A 21,457-nucleotide genomic window follows, 5' to 3' on the forward strand; every position below is an offset into this window, starting at 1 on the left:
ATGCCAGAGACTTCGTTATATACCACCCGGTCCGGAAGAAGACCAGTTGATGACCCCTTGGCACTTCGAGTGAGCTTGGGGTCAGTCGTACGACGAACCGAGAAGAAAGTCCGGTAACCCCTTATCTCACGCAGTTGGTCAACCGGATGGGTAATACGAGAACTGCTTTGTGGGCGCTCCGTAGGTCGAAGTTCCCATGCATGACACCATTGCAATACCAGGCATCTCTCACGCTGGGCGTAGGATTGGAAAGTATCAGATATCTTCTATTTGTCAAATATATGTCAAATCAATTTCGACCGGCAAGTAACATTCTCCCGCGATAGAAAACTCAAGACCTGAGCATTGTAATCATTCTTTGGACTCGAAATACGCCATTTGTCATTCTGTCATTCTTCGGATTTATTTTCCTGTTTCAGCATTTTTCTTCTTATAGGAGAACGCTGTTGAATTATACCAGTATAATCGAAGTATAGTTGACAAAAGTCAAACGGGTGATTAGTTGTTGGTAAGCGGAGGAATCTCCCTCTCTCTCTCTCTCTCTCTCTCTCTCTCTCTCTCTCTCTCTCTCTCTCTCTCTCTCTCTCGAAAACTGAATGATTGGATCGTCAGTGGTAGAAGTGCAGTGTTGTTCATGTTCTACTCTTTTTAGGTGAGCTATGTTGTCCAGTTTTTTAATAATATTTTTAGGTCAGTTAATGCTGTTCATTTAATTATTTGTTCGTCAGTTACGACATTTTATATATATATATATATATAGATATATATATATATATATATATATATTATATATATATATATATATATATATATATATATATATATGTTTTCGTTTCTAGAAAACTTCAATTTAAGGAGGAACAGGTTAGCCAGAAGACTTGATAATATTCCAGACATTATTATTTCCTTAAAATAAAAACAAGGACACAGCCGAACTTTCGGGAAAACATTGCTTTTCCCATCATCAGGTCACTTATCTATAAAATGATACAAAAAAGAGAAACAGTAAGAACTATACTGATTGACTATATCTAAAAACATTACAATACTTTAAAATACACAACACAAAGTAAAAAAGGAACATAAAATACACAACACAAAGTAAAAAAGGAACATAAAATACACAACACAAAGTAAAAAAGGAACATAAAATACACAACACAAAGTAAAAAAGGAACATAAAAAATAAGTTAACTGCAAACCATAAAAGAGCAATGACAAGTGCAAAGAGATTACGTAAAATGTATAAATATACTGAGAGCGAAAAATAAAAACATGAATATCCAGAGTAAAAAAAAAAAAAATAATGATACTGTAGTACAAAATATTGGAGAACCAACTGTTCATGTCGTAGTTAAATGGCAACTGGGCGAGTTAGAAAACTGCGAATGAAATGGGCAAAAGTGTGGGTAAAAGAGAGAGAGAGAGAAGGAGGGAGAAAAAAACAAACAAACAGGCAAATTATGCAATGAACAAAGGAACAGAATAATTGCCCAAAATGTAATTTTGGGACTTATGTGCGATGTTCCAAACGCTTACTTAAGGTGCGCATCGACTCTCATAGGGGTGTTAGCCATCGTGCAGGCTTACCTTTAAGCAAAAGAGAAAATAGTGCAATGAGGCTTCACGCCATATCCTGTCACCATCACATACAGCACAGCGATTTTGAAATACTCGGACAAACAAAAAACAGCCATTCACTTCCCTTTTTAGAGTCCCTCCATATTAAACAACAATCTCCAACACTCAATAACCAAACCACCTCTGTTCCTTTGTTCATTGCATATTTGCTTGATTGTTTTTTTTTTCCTTCTTCTCTCTCTCTCTCTCTCTTTTACCCACACCACTTCTGCCCATTTCATTCCCACTTTTCTAACTCGCCCAGTTGTTATTTAACTACGACGTGAACAGTAGGTTCTCCAATATTTTTTTACTACAGTATCATTATTTTATTTTTTCTATTCTGAATATCCATGTTTTTATTTTTCGCTCTCAGTATATTTCTACATTTTATTTCATTGCTCTTTTATGGTTTGCAGTTAACTTAGTTTTTATGTTCCTTTTTTACTTTGTTTAATGCATTTTAAAGTATTATAATGTTTTTAGATACAGTCAATCAGTATAGTTCTTACTGTTTCTCTTTTTTGTATCATTTTATAGATAAGTGACCCTGATGATGGGAAAAGCAATGTATTCCCGAAAGCTCGGCTGTACCCTTGTTTTATTTTAAGGAAATAATAATGTCTGGAATATTACAACGTCTTCTGGCTATCCTGTTCCTCCTTATATATATATATATATATATATATATATATTATATATATATATATATATATATATATATATATATATATATATATGTATAGTATATGTGTGTGTGTGTGTGTGTGTGTGTGTCCGTGTATGATATATAATTGTGCGTTTGCATTTAAATATGTATCAAGATCGTAATAAAATTTCAGAATAAAATTCAGGCCAAGAATAATTACACAGCAACAGATTATGAAAATGTTTAACGAAATTATTTACCATTTGTTTTAATTCAGTGTGTTCAGAAACATATTATTCACGTCACGTTTTTCTGCGACCGACATTCTCATATTTTCCCGCCGCCGTTTCTGCCTGTTCCCAATATGAATAAAATTATTATCAAGTGAAATCTCAGATAAATCAGGGTTTCAACTGTCTTTTTGTTTAATCTTTATTTTTTTTGGCAAAGATAAACTTTAAAAGTTCATACGTAGAAAGTTTAAACACTCATATGCAGGATGTATATGTTTTACATTCATAGGCAGGATGTTTGTTAAAACATTCATAGGTAGAATGTTTAAACATTCTACCTATGAGTGTTTAAAACATTTATAGGTAGGATGTTTAAACATTCATAGGTAGAATGTTTGAGCATTCTACCTATGAATGTTTAAACATTCATAGTCAGAATGTTTAAACATTCATAGATAGGATGTTTAAATATTCATAGTCAGAATGTTTAAACATTCATTGGTAGGATGCTTAATCATTTTAAGGTATAATTATGTCACATCTATTCATATGGTTCTCGAAGACGAAGTTATTACTGTAGGTTTCTTCACCATTATTATTATTATTTTTTTTTTTTTTTTTTTTTTTGCTCTATCACAGTCCTCCAATTCGACTGGGTGGTATTTATAGTGTGGGGTTCCGGGTTGCATCCTGCCTCCTTAGGAGTCCATCACTCTTCTTACTATGTGTGCCGTTTCTAGGATCACACTCTTCTGCATGAGTCCTGGAGCTACTTCAGCCTCTAGTTTTTCTAGATTCCTTTTCAGGGATCTTGGGATCGTGCCTAGTGCTCCTATGATTATGGGTACGATTTCCACTGGCATATCCCATATCCTTCTTATTTCTATTTTCATCTTGATACTTATCCAATTTTTCCCTCTTCTTTCTCTTCAACTCTGGTGTCCCATGGTATTGCGACATCAATGAGTGATACTTTCTTCTTGACCTTGTCAATCAACGTCACGTCTGGTCTGTTTGCACAGTATCACCCCATCCGTTCTGATACCATAGTCCCAGATGATCTTTGCCTGATCGTTTATCTATCACTCCTTCAGGTTGGTGCTCGTACCACTTATACTGCAAGTAGCTGATGTTTCTTGCACAGGCTCCAGTGGAGGGCTTTTGCTACTGAATCATGCCTCTTTTTGTACTGGTTCTGTGCAAGTGCCGGGCATTCACTTGCTATGTGGTTTATGGTTTCACTTTTCGTATTGCACTTCCTACATATGGGAGAGATTTTATTTTCCGTCTATCGTACTTTGAACATATCTGGTTCTTAGGGCCTGATCTTGTGCCGCTTTATCATTCTTCAGTTTCCTTCTTTAGCTCTCCCCTCTGTAGCCATTGCAATTGTCATCGCTGGCTAGTTCTTTAGTCTGTCTCATGTATTGTCCGTGCATTGGTTTGTTGTGCCAGTCCTCTGTTCTTCTGTCTTTCTCCTGTCTCTGTATATTTTCTGGGTCTTCGTCTGCTTTTATTAGTCCTTCTTCCCATGCACTCTTTAGCCACTCGTCTTCACTGGTTTTCAGATATTGCCCCAGTGCTCTGTTTTCGATGTTGACGCAGTCCTCTATACTTAGTAGTCTCTCCCTCCTTCCTTTCGTGTTATGTATAGTCTGTCCGTATTTGCTCTTGGGTGTAGTGCTTTGTGTATTGTCATATGTTTCCTGGTTTTTCTGATCTATGCTGCGGAGTTCTGCCTTCGTCCATTAACTATTCCTGCGCTGTATCTGATTACTGGCACTGCCCATGTGTTTATGGCTTTTATCATATTTCTGGCGTTGAGTTTTGACTTGAGTATCGCCTTGAGTCTCTGCATATATTCTTTCCTGATCGTGTCCTTCATCTCTTTATGTTTTATATCTCCTCCTTCCATTATTCCCAGGTATTTGTATCATGTCTCATCTATGTGTTTGATGTTGCTCCCATCTGGTAGCTTTATCCCTTCAGTTCTCGTTACTTTGCCTGTTTTGTATGTTGACTAAGGCGCATTTTTCTATTCCAAACTCCATCCTGATGTCCCCAGATACAATCCTTACAGTCTGGATTAGGGTATCTATTTCCTTGATGCTCTTACCATACAGCTTGATGTCGTCCATGAACATCAGATGGTTGATTCTGTTGCTCTTTTCTTGAGTTGGTAGCCGGCATCCATCTTCTGTAGTACTTTTGTTCATGGGAATCATGGCTACTACGAAGAGTAGTGGGGACAGTGAGTCGCCCTGGAAGATCCCTCTCCTGATATTAACCTCTGCTAGTCTTATTCCAGAGCTTGTAAGTATTGTATTCCAGTTGCGCATTGTATTTTTGAGGAAGCTGATGGTATTTTCCTCTGCCCCATATATTTTCAGGCATTCTATTAGCCATGTGTGTGGTATCATGTCGAAGGCTTTCTTATAGTCTATCCATGCCATGCTTAGGTTGGTTTCCTTCTCCTACTGTTCTTCATTACCATTTTGTCTATCAGGAGCTGGTCTTTTGTGCCCCTACACTTCCTTCTGCAGCCTTTCTGTTGGTGGGGGATGGTGTTTGTTTCCTCTAGGTAGTTGTATAGCCTTTCACTGATGATACCTGTTAGTAACTTCCACATTATTGGTAGGCAGGTGATAGGCCTGTAGTTACTGGCTATATTTCCCTTACTCTTGTCTTTTTGTATAAGGGATGTTCTTACCTGTGGTCAGCCATTTGGGTGCTTGGTGATTTGAGATACAATGCTGGAGTTGTTCTGCTATTCGTGGGTGTAGGGCCTTGAAGTTTTTGAGCCAGTATCCATGGACTTCATCGGGACCTGGGGCTTTCCAGTTTGGCATTTTCTTTAGTTGGTGTCTGACTGTGTCTGTCGTGATGTCTGTGAATCTTTGTTTTATTCTCCCTGTTTCTTCTTCCTTGACTTCCTGGAGCCATGTTGCATGTTTGTTGTGTGATACCGGATTGCTCCATATGTTTTCCCAGAGTCTCTTACTTGGTTCGGCTTCAGGAATTTCTGGGTGGTTGTCTTCCCCACTTAGTTGGCTGTATAGTCTTTTCTGGTTGGTTCCGAATAGTTTGTTCTGTTGGTATCCCTTATTCCTGTTCATGTACCGTTGGATCTTATGTGCTTTGGCCTTAAGCCTCTGTTTTACATCTTCTATTGTGTTGTTTAATCCCCTCTCTTGTACTTTGTATTTCTCGTTGAGTTCCTCCCTTGTTTTCTTGCTTCTTAGCCTTTTTTCTGCCATCTCTTTCAGTTTACTCAAGTCAGATCTCATCACCATGATTTGCTTATTATTATTATTATTATTATTATTATTATTATTATTATTATTATTATTATTATTATTATTATTATTATTAATTCGACAGGAAGAGCTACATTATAAACAGCGACTCCCACAAGGGATCAAGCCAAGACGAAGTTAATGCCACAGAACTTGCTTTCAGATCCAAGCGGATTTGATCGGATTTTCTGCTTTCATTATCATAAGGTTAGTGAGATCTGTGAGGTTTTAACTACTATTGGCTGCTTTTGTTCGTCTTCATTAAGTTCTGTCATTACTGTATACTTTTATAAATACTGGTTTTTCTTGCTGAGTTTGCTTCGTCATATGACATGTTGAGTTTCCAAGTTATGGAAGAAATGGCTTTATTAAGAGAGAGAGAGAGAGAGAGAGAGAGATGTAAAGTAGTTAATTCAGGATTTCAACTGATAAAATTAACGGAAAGAGACCGGAAATTAACTTAATGGAAACCAGACAGATAAAATTCCTAACAAATGAAAATTAAAAAAAAAAAAATAATAGTGAGAGAGAGAGAGAGAGAGAGAGAGAGAGAGAGAGAGAGAGAGAGAGAGAGAGAGTCGTTAATTCAGGTTTTTAACTGATAAAATTAAAGGAAAGAGACCGGAAATTAACTAATGGAAACCATTAGTTAATTAGTGAAAATTTTAAACAAAAGAAAAGTAATAGTTTGAAAGAGAGAGAGAGAGAGAGAGAGATTATGTTACAAGTTTACAACATTTCCGTATTTTATAATTGATACATTTCCCATCGCATTTCAGAAACCATTTGCATAAATGGAACAGCACCAGACTGTACTTAGGAAACGTCACATTGAACACACGTAGCAGAATCTTTTTATTTCCGTAGATTAGTGAAGTGAACCTTATAGAGTTACGATTTCTAAGTTAAAACTTGTGAATTATTATGGAGTAGCATTTCTATGTTTCGTTCAGGCAGGAAATTAAAACATCACTCAGAGCTTTATACTTTTTGTAGATCCGTATTTTTTCGTGTCAGGGATTATCGTTGGTTCACTCTACCTCCTTTCATATTATCTGTCTTACATCTGACTTTCCGCCCTCTACTAACAATTATTTCGTGATCCAACAGCTTTGAGGTTTTCCGCCTGTTTGCACCTTTCAAACCTTTTACCGTCAATTTCCCTTTCAGTGCTGAATGACCTCATAGGTCCCAGTGCTGGCCTTTGGCCTAAATCTTATAGGCAGTCACTGGCTTACGACGTGTTTGGCTAACGACGTTCCGAGGTTACGACGCTTTACAATTATATTCATCAGAAATTATTTCCTGGTTTATGACGCATGTTCCAGGGTTACAACACATACAACGCCGACCTGGCGGAAGAAATATGACTCCAGAAATATAAAATAATCAATATTTGAAGGTTTTCTTGATGAAAAAGGCAATAAAAATGCAGTTCACACAGTTTTTAATACGGCCAAAGCATTAAAAATAAGTTCTTCTTAGGATTTTTGAGGATTTTCCGGCTTACGACGCGTCTCAAGAACTGAACCCCTGTCGTCAACTGGGGACTGCCTTATTCTGCTCTCTTTTTGTCGGAAGTCATGTACTGTTTGCCCTGTATTTGTATTAAGCATATACGATCTGAATAATTACATGATATTGTTATAACAGTGATACAGTACTTGGAGAAATCAATTATTTTGTACAAGGTAAGAATATCCATTTTTTTTATCTTTATAAGATATTGACTCCGCAAGGGTTTTAACCCCGTATATAGTATCCACCTGTACGGCCTGTTTAATACAAGCCCATTGGAGATTACTGTCAAAACATAAACAAAAGACTGTAAATATCAAGATAAAGACCATAATGAAACATTAGCCTTAGATAATGGCTCTCGAAAATCCTTGGGGGATCACAATCTAGGAAAGATCCCATTTTTTCATATATTTTCAGAGAGTGCTAGTTTTATGTAGGGAATCTTAAGTTCCCTATTTTCTGAGAAAATATAGATTGTTGAGTCACTGTCTAGGAAATATTCCATTTTTTATATAAATTTTCAGAGAGGGATAGTTTCATGTAGTGAATCTTAAGTTCCCTATTTTCTAAGAAAATATAGATTGTTAAGTCAGTTAAGTAGTTGATGGGGTTCAAGTTTAACTTCGGATACACTGTAACTTATTTCATTACCTGAGATTATATGATTCTGCGTGTCACAAGCACTGATTCAACAGAACACACCCGTTCTTGTTCGGGGAACCTGTGCCTTTAGAATGAATTCCTGTCAGTTGCTTTCCGGAGTAGCGACATCCATTATTTTTCCGCTGAGGAGCCACCTTGTCAGGTGATTTGTTCCCTTTCACCTTAATACATGGCAGAGGTAATGAAGCTGGTGAGTGTGAACTACAGAAAGCCTCTGGTACTTTCATTGTGCATTACAGAGAGCCTGTGACACTTTCATTGTGAATTACAGAAAGCCTGTGACACATTCATTGTGATTTACAGAGAGCCTGTGACACTTTTATTGGGAATTACAGAAAGCCTCTGATACTTTCATTGTGAATTACAGAGAGCCCGTGACACTTTCATTGGGAATTACAGAGAGCCTGTGACACTTTTATTGGGAATTACAGAGAGCCTGTGATTGATACTTTCCAACTCCGTGTGCCATTGCTTTGAATTCTGGGATTGACACCACTGTTGAACAATAGTTGATTCACACCAACTCTATTTCACATACAAGTGTCATTTTGCCGGCAAAAATTAAGGTAATATAGGAGAGGGGCGTGTCGGCAAGATTAGATCCCTTGAGACATTATGGCCCCGTCCTGAAGCTCAGTTCCTTCCTTGAAATTTATTTGTTAGTAACAATTAAATTTATAAGTTTACAGGTTTTTTCCATTAACTTTTTAAGCTAGGGCCCCACACGTGGGATTTTTATATAAGTATCTTTTATTTATTTTCTGTGTGTGGTAGCAGCAGCACTTTTATTGGTATGTGGTAGCAGCAGCACTAGAGCGCCTCAGTGGCGTGGTCGGTTTGGTCTTGGACTACCACTTCAGTGGGTGCAAGTCCGATTCTCAGACATTCGATTGAGGAGTCAGAGATGTGTATTTCTGGTGATAGAAGTTCACTATCGACGTGGTTCTGAAATCACGTAAAGCCGTTGATCCTGTTGCTGAATAACCAGTGGTTCCATGCAACGTAAAAACACCATCCTTTCATATTTTCATGTAAAGCTTGATATTTTGTATGTATTGGCGTGAATAGACGGTCAACTGCCAAGGTGTATACCCCTTAAAAGGTTGCCAGAACTGCCTAGCTGGAGGAGGGGAGGAAGACTTCTGAATGGTTGGATAGATGGCATGTAAGCGATTTTTTAGAGGAAGGGGTTTCATTATCCAGGAAGCTTTGATCACGTGCAAGATGGGGGTGAAAGGCACAAGTATATTTTGGGGGAGGAGGGAAGGGGGTTTGACGTGCTCCTGATGAATCTTCGTTGTGCGTATGAAGCAGCTACTATTGTGAAAGTTTGAATTTCATAGATTTTTGTTTCCCAGTTCAGCATTTCAAGTGTGAATGTGGTATTGATTAGTGTGTGTTGTTTGTTCTACTGAGTCACCCTCTGTTATGGGAAATGATTTGGTGTTTGGGAAAAATAATTCTCCTTTTTCTTAATGTTGAGGAAAAGGAAGAATTTTTCTTATTTTTATGTGTGCTCAGGTAAAGATTCCGAAGAAAAATCAGTTATCATTTATTACTTTATTAACTATAAAACATGAAATTATTATAAACACCACATAAAACATTTCAAACAACTAACAATAAAAACTACATTTGATTAAAATATCACAAATGAGCAAAAAGTAACAACGTAAACAGTATTCGATACATAATACTTTGGCAGATTCGTGTGTCAACCGATGCAATTTATTCGATGCACTGAGGTTTCATTTCTGGCGAATAAAAAAAGATAATCTCCTATATTACAATATTGTGCATTAATTGTCGACCAGTCATTAGTGCCAGACTTTCTACAAAACGTTTCCAACTGTAACTCGCTTTTAAGCAGTTCCTTAGCCGAGAGTTGTAAGCTGACTTCCGGGAATGGAACCAAATGAAAGAGGATTACTTACTATCAGATTCTGACTTGGAATACTGAGTTGGTTACTCTGAGCCCCAACTACAAACCCTGTTGGGATACTTTGTACTAATGGTGAAGTGTGTACTACTGGTGAGCTAGTGAGGAACAAGGGAGTACTGCTTCCGAGAGAGAGAGCAGAACCTCCAGCAGGAAGTAACTGAGCGTTGCTAGTAACAATAGGTAATGAGCTACTTGTTACACCTGTTGATTGTCCCGACCCGAAGAACCTTGCACCACCAACAGATGCAAAATCAGCTAGATTTCCTGTCGGACTTTGTTGTCCCAACAAAAACACTGGTAGCTTTTGAATAGCGCCACCTAGAGAAGTTCCAGAGCCACCTGCTGATGTAGCTGCAGACGACGCTCTTGCTAAGGAGGATGCTGCAGATGAAGCAGACGAAGATGCACTAGTGGATGCTGCAGATGAACCTGTTGCAAAGGCACCACCAGAACGGGGTCCAGTTAGCACTCCAGAGGATGAGCCAGAAGAGGAAGTTGCTGCTGAAGAAGCTCCAGCTGAGGTCAGGGCTGATGCTACCGGAATTGATGATGATGTGGATGAAGTTAAACCACTGGAGGATACTCTTGACGTCCCTGCAACGATATTTCGTCCCCTTGAACCTGACGAAGAACTTGCTGAACTAGTTGCTGCACTAGATGAAGAACCTCCTCTTCCAGATGCTGAGACTGAACTAGTGCTTGGACCAAAAGGAGTGATGCTAACAGGGGTACCAACTAATGCTGCAGCCTGCAATCCACTGTTAGTAATGGCAGGGCTTACAACTCCTGCAGAAGAAGAGGAGACAGCTGAGGAAGCACGAGATGGGCCCCTTGGCCTGAAGCCTGATCCTGCTGCTACACTAGAGGATGATGCAGCTGCTGAGCCAGCAGATAAGCCTGACCCTACTCCTGAGCCAATGCCTCCAATACCTGCAGACCCAGGACCACTGCCTGACAGTGATGCAGAGGTCCCAGCGCTTGAAGAAACAGAAGTAGTTCCTGGACCTCGACTTGAAAAACCAAATCCTCTTCCTCCCACTGAAGAAGAAGCAGCACTTGAGCCACCTGCTGAAAATCCTCCTAACCCACCACCTCTACCTGCAGAGGCAGATGCAGCTCCAGACGAAAATCCTAATCCAGGGCTTCCTACTAAAGCTGATGCAACACCAGGGCCCCCAGAAGAGAATCCTCCAAATCCCCCTCCACCAGCAGAGGCAGATGCAGCACCTGACCCTCCAACAGGAAAACCTCCAATTCCACTTACTCCTGCTGAGGAAGAAGATCCTCCTAATCCAGGACCTCCTACTAGAGCTGATGCAATGCCTGGTCTCCCAGAGGAAAATCCTCCTAATCCACCACCACCAGCAGATGAAGATGCAGCTCCTAACCCTCCAACAGGAAAACCTCCAATTCCATCTACTCCTACTGAAGAAGATCCTATGCCTCCAACAGGAAAACCTCCAATTCCACCTACTCCTACTGAAGAAGATCCTATGCCTCCAACAGGAAAACCTCCAATTCCACCTACTCCTACTGAGGAAGATCCTATGCCTCCAACAGGAAAACCTCCAATTCCGCCTACTCCTACTGAAGAAGATCCTATGCCTCCAACAGGAAAACCTCCAAATCCACCACTACTTGATGAGGCAGAAGCAGCTCCTGATCCTCCAGAAGAAAATCCTCCCAGTCCAGGACCTCCTACTGAAGTTGATGCAACACCAGGTCCTCCCGAAGAAAAGCCACCTAATCCACCACCACCAGCAGATGCAGATGCAGCTCCTGACCCTCCAACAGAAAATCCTCCAATTCCACTACTACCAGATGATGCAGAAGCTGCGCTTGATCCTCCAGAAGAAAATCCTCCTAATCCAGGGCCTCCTACTAGAGCTGATGCAATGCCAGGTCCCCCAGAAGAGAACCCTCCTAGTCCACCACCACCAGCAGATGCAGATGCAGTTCCTGAACCTCCAACAGGAAAACCTCCAATTCCGCCTACTCCTACTGAAGAAGATCCTATGCCTCCAACAGGAAAACCTCCAATTCCACCTACTCCTACTGAAGAAGATCCTATGCCTCCAACAGGAAAACCTCCAATTCCGCCTACTCCTACTGAAGAAGATCCTATGCCTCCAACAGGAAAACCTCCAATTCCGCCTACTCCTACTGAAGAAGATCCTATGCCTCCAACAGGAAAACCTCCAATTCCACCTACTCCTACTGAAGAAGAGCCTATGCCTCCAAGAGGAAAACCTCCAATTCCACCTACTCCTACTGAAGAAGATCCTATGCCTCCAACAGGAAAACCTCCAATTCCACCTACTCCTACTGAAGAAGATCCTATGCCTCCAACAGGAAAACCTCCAATTCCACCTACTCCTACTGAAGAAGATCCTATGCCTCCAAGAGGAAAACCTCCAAATCCACCACTACTTGATGAGGCAGAAGCAGCTCCTGATCCTCCAGAAGAAAATCCTCCCAGTCCAGGACCTCCTACTAAAGCTGATGCAACACCAGGTCCTCCCGAAGAAAAGCCACCTAATCCACCACCACCAGCAGATGCAGATGCAGCTCCTGACCCTCCAACAGAAAATCCTCCAATTCCACTACTACCAGATGATGCAGAAGCAGCGCTTGATCCTCCAGAAGAAAATCCTCCTAATCCAGGGCCTCCTACTAGAGCTGATGCAACGCCAGGTCCCCCAGAAGAGAACCCTCCTAATCCACCACCACCAGCAGATGCAGATGCAGCTCCAGACCCTCCAACAGAAAATCCTCCAATTCCACTACTACCAGATGATGCAGAAGCAGCGCTTGATCCTCCAGAAGAAAATCCTCCTAATCCAGGGCCTCCTACTAGAGCTGATGCAACGCCAGGTCCCCCCGAAGAGAAGCCTCCTAATCCACCACCACCAGCAGATGCGGATGCAGCTCCTGACCCTCCAACAGAAAATCCTCCAATTCCACTACTACCAGATGATGCAGAAGCAGCGCTTGATCCTCCAGAAGAAAATCCTCCTAATCCAGGGCCTCCTACTAGAGCTGATGCAACGCCAGGTCCCCCAGAAGAGAACCCTCCTAGTCCACCACCACCAGCAGATGCGGATGCAGCTCCTGACCCTCCAACAGAAAATCCTCCAATTCCACTGCTACCAGATGATGCAGAAGCAGCGCTTGATCCTCCAGAAGAAAATCCTCCTAATCCAGGGCCTCCTACTAGAGCTGATGTAACGCCAGGTCCCCCAGAAGAGAACCCTCCTAATCCACTTCCGCCCACTGAAGTGCCAGAAGACAAACCCCCAAACCCACTACCACCAACAGAAGCAGATGAAGATCCTGATCCACCAGCAGAGAAACCACCAAGTCCTCCTACACCTGCTGAAGCAGAAGAAGACCCTGCCCCTCCTGCTGAGAATCCTCCAAATCCACTACCACCAGCAGAGGAGGAAGCCGCTCCTAATCCACCAGCAGAGAAACCACCAAGTCCTCCTACACCTGCTGAAGCAGAAGACGATCCTGCCCCTCCTGCTGAGAATCCTCCAAATCCACTACCACCAGCAGAGGAGGAAGCAGCTCCTAATCCACCACCAGAGAAAACACCAAGTCCTCCTACACCTGCTGAAGCAGAAGATGATCCTGCCCCTCCTGCTGAGAATCCTCCAAATCCACTGCCACCAGCAGAGGAGGAAGCAGCTCCTGATCCACCACCAGAGAAACCACCAAGTCCTCCTACACCTGCTGAAGCAGAAGAAGATCCTGCCCCTCCTGCTGAGAATCCTCCAAATCCACTACCACCAGCAGAGGAGGAAGCAGCTCCTGATCCACCAGCAGAGAAACCACCAAGTCCTCCTACACCTGCTGAAGCAGAAGATCCAGCACTTCCTGCAGTATGTCCTCCAAATCCACTACCACCAGCGGAGGCAGAGGTAGCTCCTAATCCTCCAGCTGAGAAGTCTCCATGTCCCCCTACAACTTGACCTCCAGTAGAAAATCCTCCTAAGCCAGAATCACCATGTCCTCCTGCTCCTTGACCTCCAGCAGAAAATCCTCCTAAGCCAGAATCACCATGTCCTCCTGCTCCTTGACCTCCAGCGGAAAATCCTCCTAAGCCAGAATCACCATGTCCTCCTGCTCCTAGACCTCCAGCGAAAATCCTCCTAAGCCAGAATCACCTTGTCCTCCTGCTCCTAGACCTCCAGCGGAAAATCCTCCTAAGCAGGAATCACCTGTCCTCCTGCTCCTAGACCTCCAGCGAAAATCTCCTAAGCCAGAATCACCATGTCCTCCTGCTCCTAGACCTCCAGCAGAAAATCCTCCTAAGCCAGAATCACCATGTCCTCCTGCTCCTAGACCTCCATCAGAAAATCCTCCTAAGCCAGAATCACCATGTCCTCCTGCCTCCTAGACCTCCCAGAAAATCCAAGCCAGAATCACCATGTCCTCCTGCTCCTAGACCTCCAGCAGAAAATCCTCCTAAGCCAGAATCACCATGTCCTCCTGCTCCTAGACCTCCAGCAGAAAATCCTCCTAAGCCAGAATCACCATGTCCTCCTGCTCCTAGACCTCCAGCAGAAAATCCTAAGCCAAGAATCACCTCCTCCTGCTCCTAGACCTCCAGATCTCCAGCCGATCAGCTCCTCCTGCTCCTAGACCTCCAGCAGAAAAATCCTCCTAAGCCAGAATCACCATGTCCTCCTGCTCCTGACCAGCACCAAAATCCTCCTAGCCAGAATACCTGTCCTCCCTAAGAGACCAGCAGAATCTCCATAAGCCGAATCATGTCCTCCTGCTCCTAGACCATCCAGCAGAAAATCCTAACCAAATCACCATGTTGCTCCTAACCTCCAGCAGAAAATCCTCCTAAGCCAGAATCACCATGTCCTCCTGCTCCTAGACCTCCAGCAGAAAATCCTCCTAAGCCAGAATCACCAGCAAATGTACCCCCAGAGCCTCCAGATGAGAAATCTCCATGTCCTCCTGCTCCTGCATCTCCAGCAGAAAATCCTCCTAAGCCAGAGTCACCATGTCCTCCTGCTCCTGCACCTCCAGTAGAAAATCCTCCTAGGCCAGAATCACCATGTCCTCCTGCTCCTGTACCTCCAGCAGAAAATCCTCCCAAGCCAGAATCACCATGTCCTCCTGCTCCTGCACCTCCAGCAGAAAATCCTCCTAAGCCAGAATCACCAGCAAATGTACCCCCAGAGCCCCCAGATGAGAAATCTCCATGTCCTCCTGCTCCTTCACCTCCAGCAGAAAATCCTCCTAAGCCAGAATCACCAGCAAATGCACCCCCAGAGCCTCCAGATGAGAAATCTCCATGTCCTCCTGCTCCTTGACCTCCAGCAGAAAATCCTCCTAAGCCAGAATCACCAGCAAATGCACCCCCAGAGCCTCCAGATGAGAAATCTCCATGTCCTCCTGCTCCTTGACCTCCAGCAGAAAATCCTCCTAAGCCAGAATCTCCATGTCCTCCTGCTCCTTGACCTCCAGCAGAAAATCCTCCATTTCCACTGCCATCAGCGGATGAAAATGCATCACTAGCCCCACTTACACCTCCAAAGCTAGAAGAGGCACTGGCTGCTGAACTTGCAGAAGCACCTGAGCCCACAGCAATATCTGTTTGAATCTCATGTAGAGTAACCTGTAAGCAAGAGTTTAATTGGTATGATTGGTGCATGCAAATCGAAATAACTCCAGATTGTTTTGGTATTTCATATATAACATTTATTCATATATAACATTTATATAGAAATGCTGATTTTATGTGAGGTTTACTTAGGCTTCCAGTCTTGTGCAAATTTGCAATGAAACAAAATAGAGGAAATCCTAACCTTGAACCCAGAGTTACCATCATCAGAGTATACAGATGTTCTTACGACACCGTCGGGTCCCAGAAGGCTGTAGCTACCTTGAAGTACTCCATTTTCCACGAATTCTACTCGGTTTTGATAGTTATGGGTTTCAGGGTCTTTCACTTCATATGCAAATTGGTATGGCATGAGAGGCTGTTGGGATGAAGAATTGCATACATCATTATTTTATGAATGAAGCCACAAAACGTTAAGCATTAATTCAGAGAGATGGCCTTTCTGTTCTGATCAGGAGACCATTTACTCGGTAGTATTCGTCAGAGAAGAAACATAAGATCATAGAAGTTACAAATCAAAGCGCCACCCATTCCAAACAACCTCTTACAGGTATACTTACAGGCCAAGGGGTAACTAGCTGTCCAGCTGATGCATCCCCGGCACCGGCGCCTACTCCCGCACCCAGCACTGCCTGGCCATCTACATTGGGCTGTAGGTAAGAGTAGCCAGGAGCTTGTCGGCCCTCTCGTTTGTCACTGCTAGTGACTCCTAGCAGTAATGCCACTAGCGCCACCTGTGGAATAGGAAGAGATTCGTTTTACTCTAGGTTGTCAACTTTTACGCAGTCGCTTGTCGAGTTTTACGGTTAGTTTTTTTGTGTAGATTTGAATATGAAGATGCCACGTATGTGAGACCGTTCTCTTCCATGAACACTTGGAGGAAGAGCTAACGTTTCGGATTAATATCAATTTGAGTGACAATCTGAATTGTCATTCATTGGAAATGTAAACAATGCCAGTATTCTGTGAAGGACGAAAGTCACATGAGTTTTTACTGTAATAAAAAGAACGATTTGAGAACTCATTATAGACAAAGTGCCACTTGGCTGAAATTTAAAAAAGAATCCTCTTTCACTTTTTATTGCTTTGATTTTGTCTACCATTACTCAGAAAATCTTGGAGAGTAATTTTATCCGATACCAAAACAAGAAAAGTGAGAATGTCAGGATATTGCCAGTGAGTGATTTTATGGAATTTCAGTCCCATCCGTCTAGCACTGCAGTATCTAAGCATAGTGGATTTTTTTTTGTCTGCTGTTTGTTGAAGGCATCCATGCAAATCTAAAATAAAGTTTGTGAGTATGTCTATCATATAGTAGCATGTGTGCCCTTGAGTAATGACAGGTAATTACCATGTGTTGTGTTGGTTGGTTGGTGATGTTACTTGTCTTCTGGGTATTCAGTTTTTTGTATGATATATATATATATATATATATATATATATAGTATATATTTACACACACATATATATATATATATATATATATAATACAGATAGATAGATAGATAGAAACCTAATTGCTTTTCCTGTACATCCATGCCCTCATAAGTGTGTACAGTTAATTGCATATGAAAACACCCCTACGACAGTAAGCATATACGGGAATATGCATTAACTTTTTTACATATACATGAGTGCATTGGTGCAAATGCTTACGTATGCACACATACTAATATGTATATATATGTCTATAAAAATATATATATATATATATATATATATATATATATATATATATATATATATATATATATCTATATATGTGTGTGTGTGTGTGTGTGTGTGTATTCTTCTGTTAAAACAGGATATGTCTCAAGTATAAAAGGCCCATCAAAAGGCTTTAAACCAGAGTGTTTGAATGGGCCTTTTATACTTGAGATGTATAAAAGACGTATCCTCTTTTAACAGAAGAATTTATTTACACGTATATTGAAACTTTAACATAAAAAATAATAAGTAAATCATCACTAATTGAACCAACTCGTTGACCACGGGGCCAGTGCCCTGCCCAAAGTCACAACCACTATTGACACTGATCACTTCGTGACGGACCCCTCCAGCTCCCATCGTCTTCATCTTCATCATCATCTAGTATATAAAAACCTTCTGTCTTGACGCCAGAGAACTTCGACGCAATGCTACGAAAGACTCCCCAGGTGACTCTGTCACTTCCTGTGAGGAACATCAGTTCGTATTCGTACCTGTGCCCACATCACGAGGATTATTCACGTTCAGCTCCCACGATGACCTGTGGGGGAGTGGTGCTTCTTCTGGCGTTCCCGATGATCGACAAACACAAACTGACTGCCTGCTGTTCGTCTTTGTCGTTATATATCCATGCGAAATACCAACTAGACGACCCGGGAGGAGATTGACCAGGAAACCAGAGCAAGTTCCATTCTCTCTCTTCCCTCTCTCTCTCTCTCTCTCTCTCTGACCCTCATGGGAGTCGTCCTGCTAAGAAAGCAAGCAAGCAGGCGGAGATGACCCTTTCGAAAAAAATAAATATCATGTTGCCGAAGCGGTAGATCGGGAAGCGGTCAATTTGGGGGCCTTTCGAAAAATACAAACTCGTTTTGCTTGTTCTTATCTCAAATTGAATTTTGAGATGGGGGGTGGGGGGGGGGGTGTCCTGCTGAGATATCACAACAGGAAACTGAGAGGTAACGAAAAGATCTATGAAGCCCCACCCCCAAAAATCCGTTTATTTTTTAATGAGATCATTGGCAGTTCATGTAACGTGTTGTTATTTAATTTGTGGGGGTGGGGTTGCCTTTCAGGAAGGCAGGCAGCAAAGAAATGTCCCTTATAAAAAAAATAAAGGGGGGGCGGGTTGCCTTTCAGGAAGGCAGGCAGCAAAGACATGTCCCTTTTAAAAAAATGAATCTTGTGTAAGACTGAATATTTGATATCTTCATAACTCCAATGGAAATTGAATATACCTTTGATTTTAATCAATTACGAATACCATCAGGTGAAGAAAATTGAAACAAAATTCGGAATATTAAGATTTGCGTGACATCCATTAAAAAAAAAACTCCAGGATATCAGGAAATGAATTTCATTTTTTTATGTTTAATCTTCGTAAAATCTCATCCCTTGATGCAGTAGTCCATCGGGCGATGATGGTCTTTGTATTGGAAAAAGTCATGTGGAAAGTGATCACAAAAGAAAGCAAAAATTTACTTTTTTTTTTTTTGCACATATGAAGTAATACCAGGCAGTAAGATATCACAGAAGACGAAGATGTACTGGTAGAATCTGAATAAAACTTTGCCTTATATCTGTCTGTTTTCCCACATATATGTATATATATGTATATATATAGATATATATATATATATATATCTATATATATATCATATATATATATATATATATATATATATATATATATATATATATATATATATATATATATATATATATATATATCCTAACAAGGATTATTTAATAGATATATGTATTATAGATATGTATTAGGTCTTATCCAGTATATATATATACATATATATATAATATATATAAATATATATATATATATATATATATATATGTGTGTCTGTGTGTATATGTAATATATTTATACACATTATACTTATAGTATGTATGCGTGTTTAATGAGATATATATTTATGTATCTGTTTTCTTTCATTTTCCTCCATTCTCCCTCTTGAACCCGAAGAGTGACTTAGCAGATAACACACTAAACTAGTCCGTGTACTTGCTGGGGCGGGGGAGGTGGTTGGGGGGGGTGGGGTGTTGGCGTTGAGAATCCTTTTTACAAACACGGCATTTAAGCAGATCTACTTTTGCATGAGGGGAGAATCCAGACACCGTCAGGCGGCAGGTCATTTACCCGCTCAAATAACTCTTACTTTTACATTCACTTCAAATGTGTTTGGGTTTTTGACTAAAGTTTAAGATCATGTGCGAATAGGTTTGTGTTAAGTGGCAATATTTTTTTTAGATTAAAGTTAGTGGTTAAGCGCCTCAGTGGCGTGGTTGGTATGGTCTTTGCTTGCCACCTCGGTGGCCGCGAGTTAGATTCTCGGGCATTCCATTGAGGTGTCAGAGATGTTGTGTATCTCTGGTGATAGAAGTTCAAGAATCTCGACGTGGTTCTGAAATCACGTAGTAAAGCCGTTGGTCCCGTTGGTGAATAACCACTGCTGGTTTCATGCAACGTAAAAACACCATACAAACAAACAAACAAACAAACAAAAAAAGCAGTGTCCTCGAAGTGATGGACAATTAAGTAGCCCGAACTTCCACTGTCACTGAATTCTTCAAAACTTCTCTCAGCTCCTTTGGTGGTTTGAGTGATTTGAAGTAAATAGCCTCTAGTAGTGAATCCCCCGGGGTCAGGGGTAAGGGCGCCTGGGCACGTGCCAACCTCCCCCTGCCCCCCATGAAAAAATAATGACAAAATAATACTATTCAAGATTTAGAAATTAACGTAATTGAGAAATATACAAAAATTGGAAAAAATAAAATATTTATAGAAATTTATATCTATATATATATATATATATATATATATATATATATATATATATATATATATATGTCCTGAGTTCGATTCCCTGCTCTGCCAGTAAGGAATCAAAGGAATTTGTTTGTGGTGATTAGAAATTCATTTCTCGACAGAATGTGGTTCGGATCCCACAATGAGCTGTAGGCCCCGTTTGCTAGGTAGCCAGCTGGTTCCTAAACACGTCAAAATATCTAATCCTTCGGAGGCAGCCCTAGGAGAGCTGTTAATCAGCTCAGTGGTCTGGTTAAACTAAGGTATAGTACTTAACTTTAAAGTATTATTACTGAGGCGGTGCGCGGTAGGCATTACTTGATATTCTTTGCAGCTTCCTCTCGCCTCCTAGCTGCAACCCCATTCATTCGTTTTGCTGTACCTCCGTTCATATTCTCTTTCAACCCTCTTCTAGCAATTGATTCATCGCGCAACTGCTTTGAGGTTTTCCTCCCGTTTCACTTTTCAAACCATTTTACTGTTAATATTCATCTCAGTGCTGAATGATCTCATAGGTCCCAGCACTTGGCTTTTGGCCTAAATTCTGTATTCTGTTCCATTATTCTCTTATTTCTTTTATGTTTCTCTTCGCCTGATTGCTCGTCATCTCAAACTGCTGCTTCTGGATCTACTAATTCTGACCCTGTGAGTTTGCACGATTGGGGGTCTGCAATTATAATCATATTCCGTGCCTTCTTTTTTTCACTTACTCGGGGAGTAAGCCTACAAACTACTTTTTCGTTATTTTGTTGTTCTTCTTATTCTTGTTGGGGAGGGGGGGGGGGTGTAGGGAAGGTCTATGGAGAAGCCTAGAAAGGTCTGAAAAAGGTGTTTCGTTTTGAGTTTCAAGATACAGGAATTTTAGGATAGTATATCTATGAGTTATTTATTAGACTGAAAATGTACAAAATAAATAACGTGCATGTTAAACAGTACAGAACAATTATTTGTAATAAAATATAGCATATTTAATATTAATTTTCGTTGGTGAAACAAAGCTCCATTTGACCATAGATTTTAGCATGTGCTCAGAGTAAGCTGGAGGTCGGATCACGCCTTGTTTAATGAGCCTGTGCCTACCTCTTTATTTTCTTTCAATCTTATGTGGAGTCCCATTTCTGTCTCTCTTGTCGATAGATATTGAGGATTTTGTCATTGTTCCACTGAATTTTAAAGGTGGGGGGGGGGGGGGGGGGGGGGGGGGGGGGGGGGGTGAGGGGGGGGGGCCACAGTTGTGGTGGGGAGGGGTGATTCCTCCTTCGTCCTTGTAGCACCCGGCAGGCCGTCTGTTCCCATACCTATTCCAAGAATACTTTGATCCTTTAAGAGGTATTAGATACTATTAATTACTTCCGTGAGAA

The 21,457-nt window shown here is 41.2% G+C and overlaps 1 protein-coding gene across 11 annotated transcripts; it reads right to left on the minus strand.

Moving 5' to 3' along the window:
* Window positions 1–9,527: 9,527 nt before the first annotated feature.
* Window positions 9,528–17,892, minus strand: LOC135204728 (uncharacterized PE-PGRS family protein PE_PGRS54-like). 11 transcript variants are annotated; one of them, XM_064234924.1, is made up of 9 exons: window positions 17,770–17,892; window positions 16,129–16,302; window positions 15,753–15,926; window positions 15,073–15,562; window positions 14,764–14,910; window positions 14,377–14,484; window positions 14,199–14,273; window positions 14,115–14,147; window positions 9,528–14,061 (listed from the first exon to the last, which is right to left on the minus strand). In XM_064234924.1, the coding sequence occupies exons 1-9, from the start codon at window positions 17,779–17,781 to the stop codon at window positions 9,857–9,859; spliced, it is 5,418 nt and encodes a 1,805-aa protein (XP_064090994.1). In that variant the 5' UTR covers window positions 17,782–17,892; the 3' UTR covers window positions 9,528–9,856. The 11 variants fall into 11 exon arrangements, with proteins under 11 accessions (XP_064090994.1, XP_064091029.1, XP_064091021.1 ...); XM_064234959.1 differs by having other exon boundaries at window positions 9,528–11,529; window positions 11,890–14,061; window positions 14,764–15,562; XM_064234951.1 differs by lacking the exon at window positions 14,764–14,910.
* Between the last annotated feature and the right edge of the window lie 3,565 nt (window positions 17,893–21,457).

Source organism: Macrobrachium nipponense, chromosome 24, assembly GCF_015104395.2.
Source record: "Macrobrachium nipponense isolate FS-2020 chromosome 24, ASM1510439v2, whole genome shotgun sequence".
In the NCBI taxonomy this organism is placed as follows: domain Eukaryota; kingdom Metazoa; phylum Arthropoda; class Malacostraca; order Decapoda; family Palaemonidae; genus Macrobrachium; species Macrobrachium nipponense.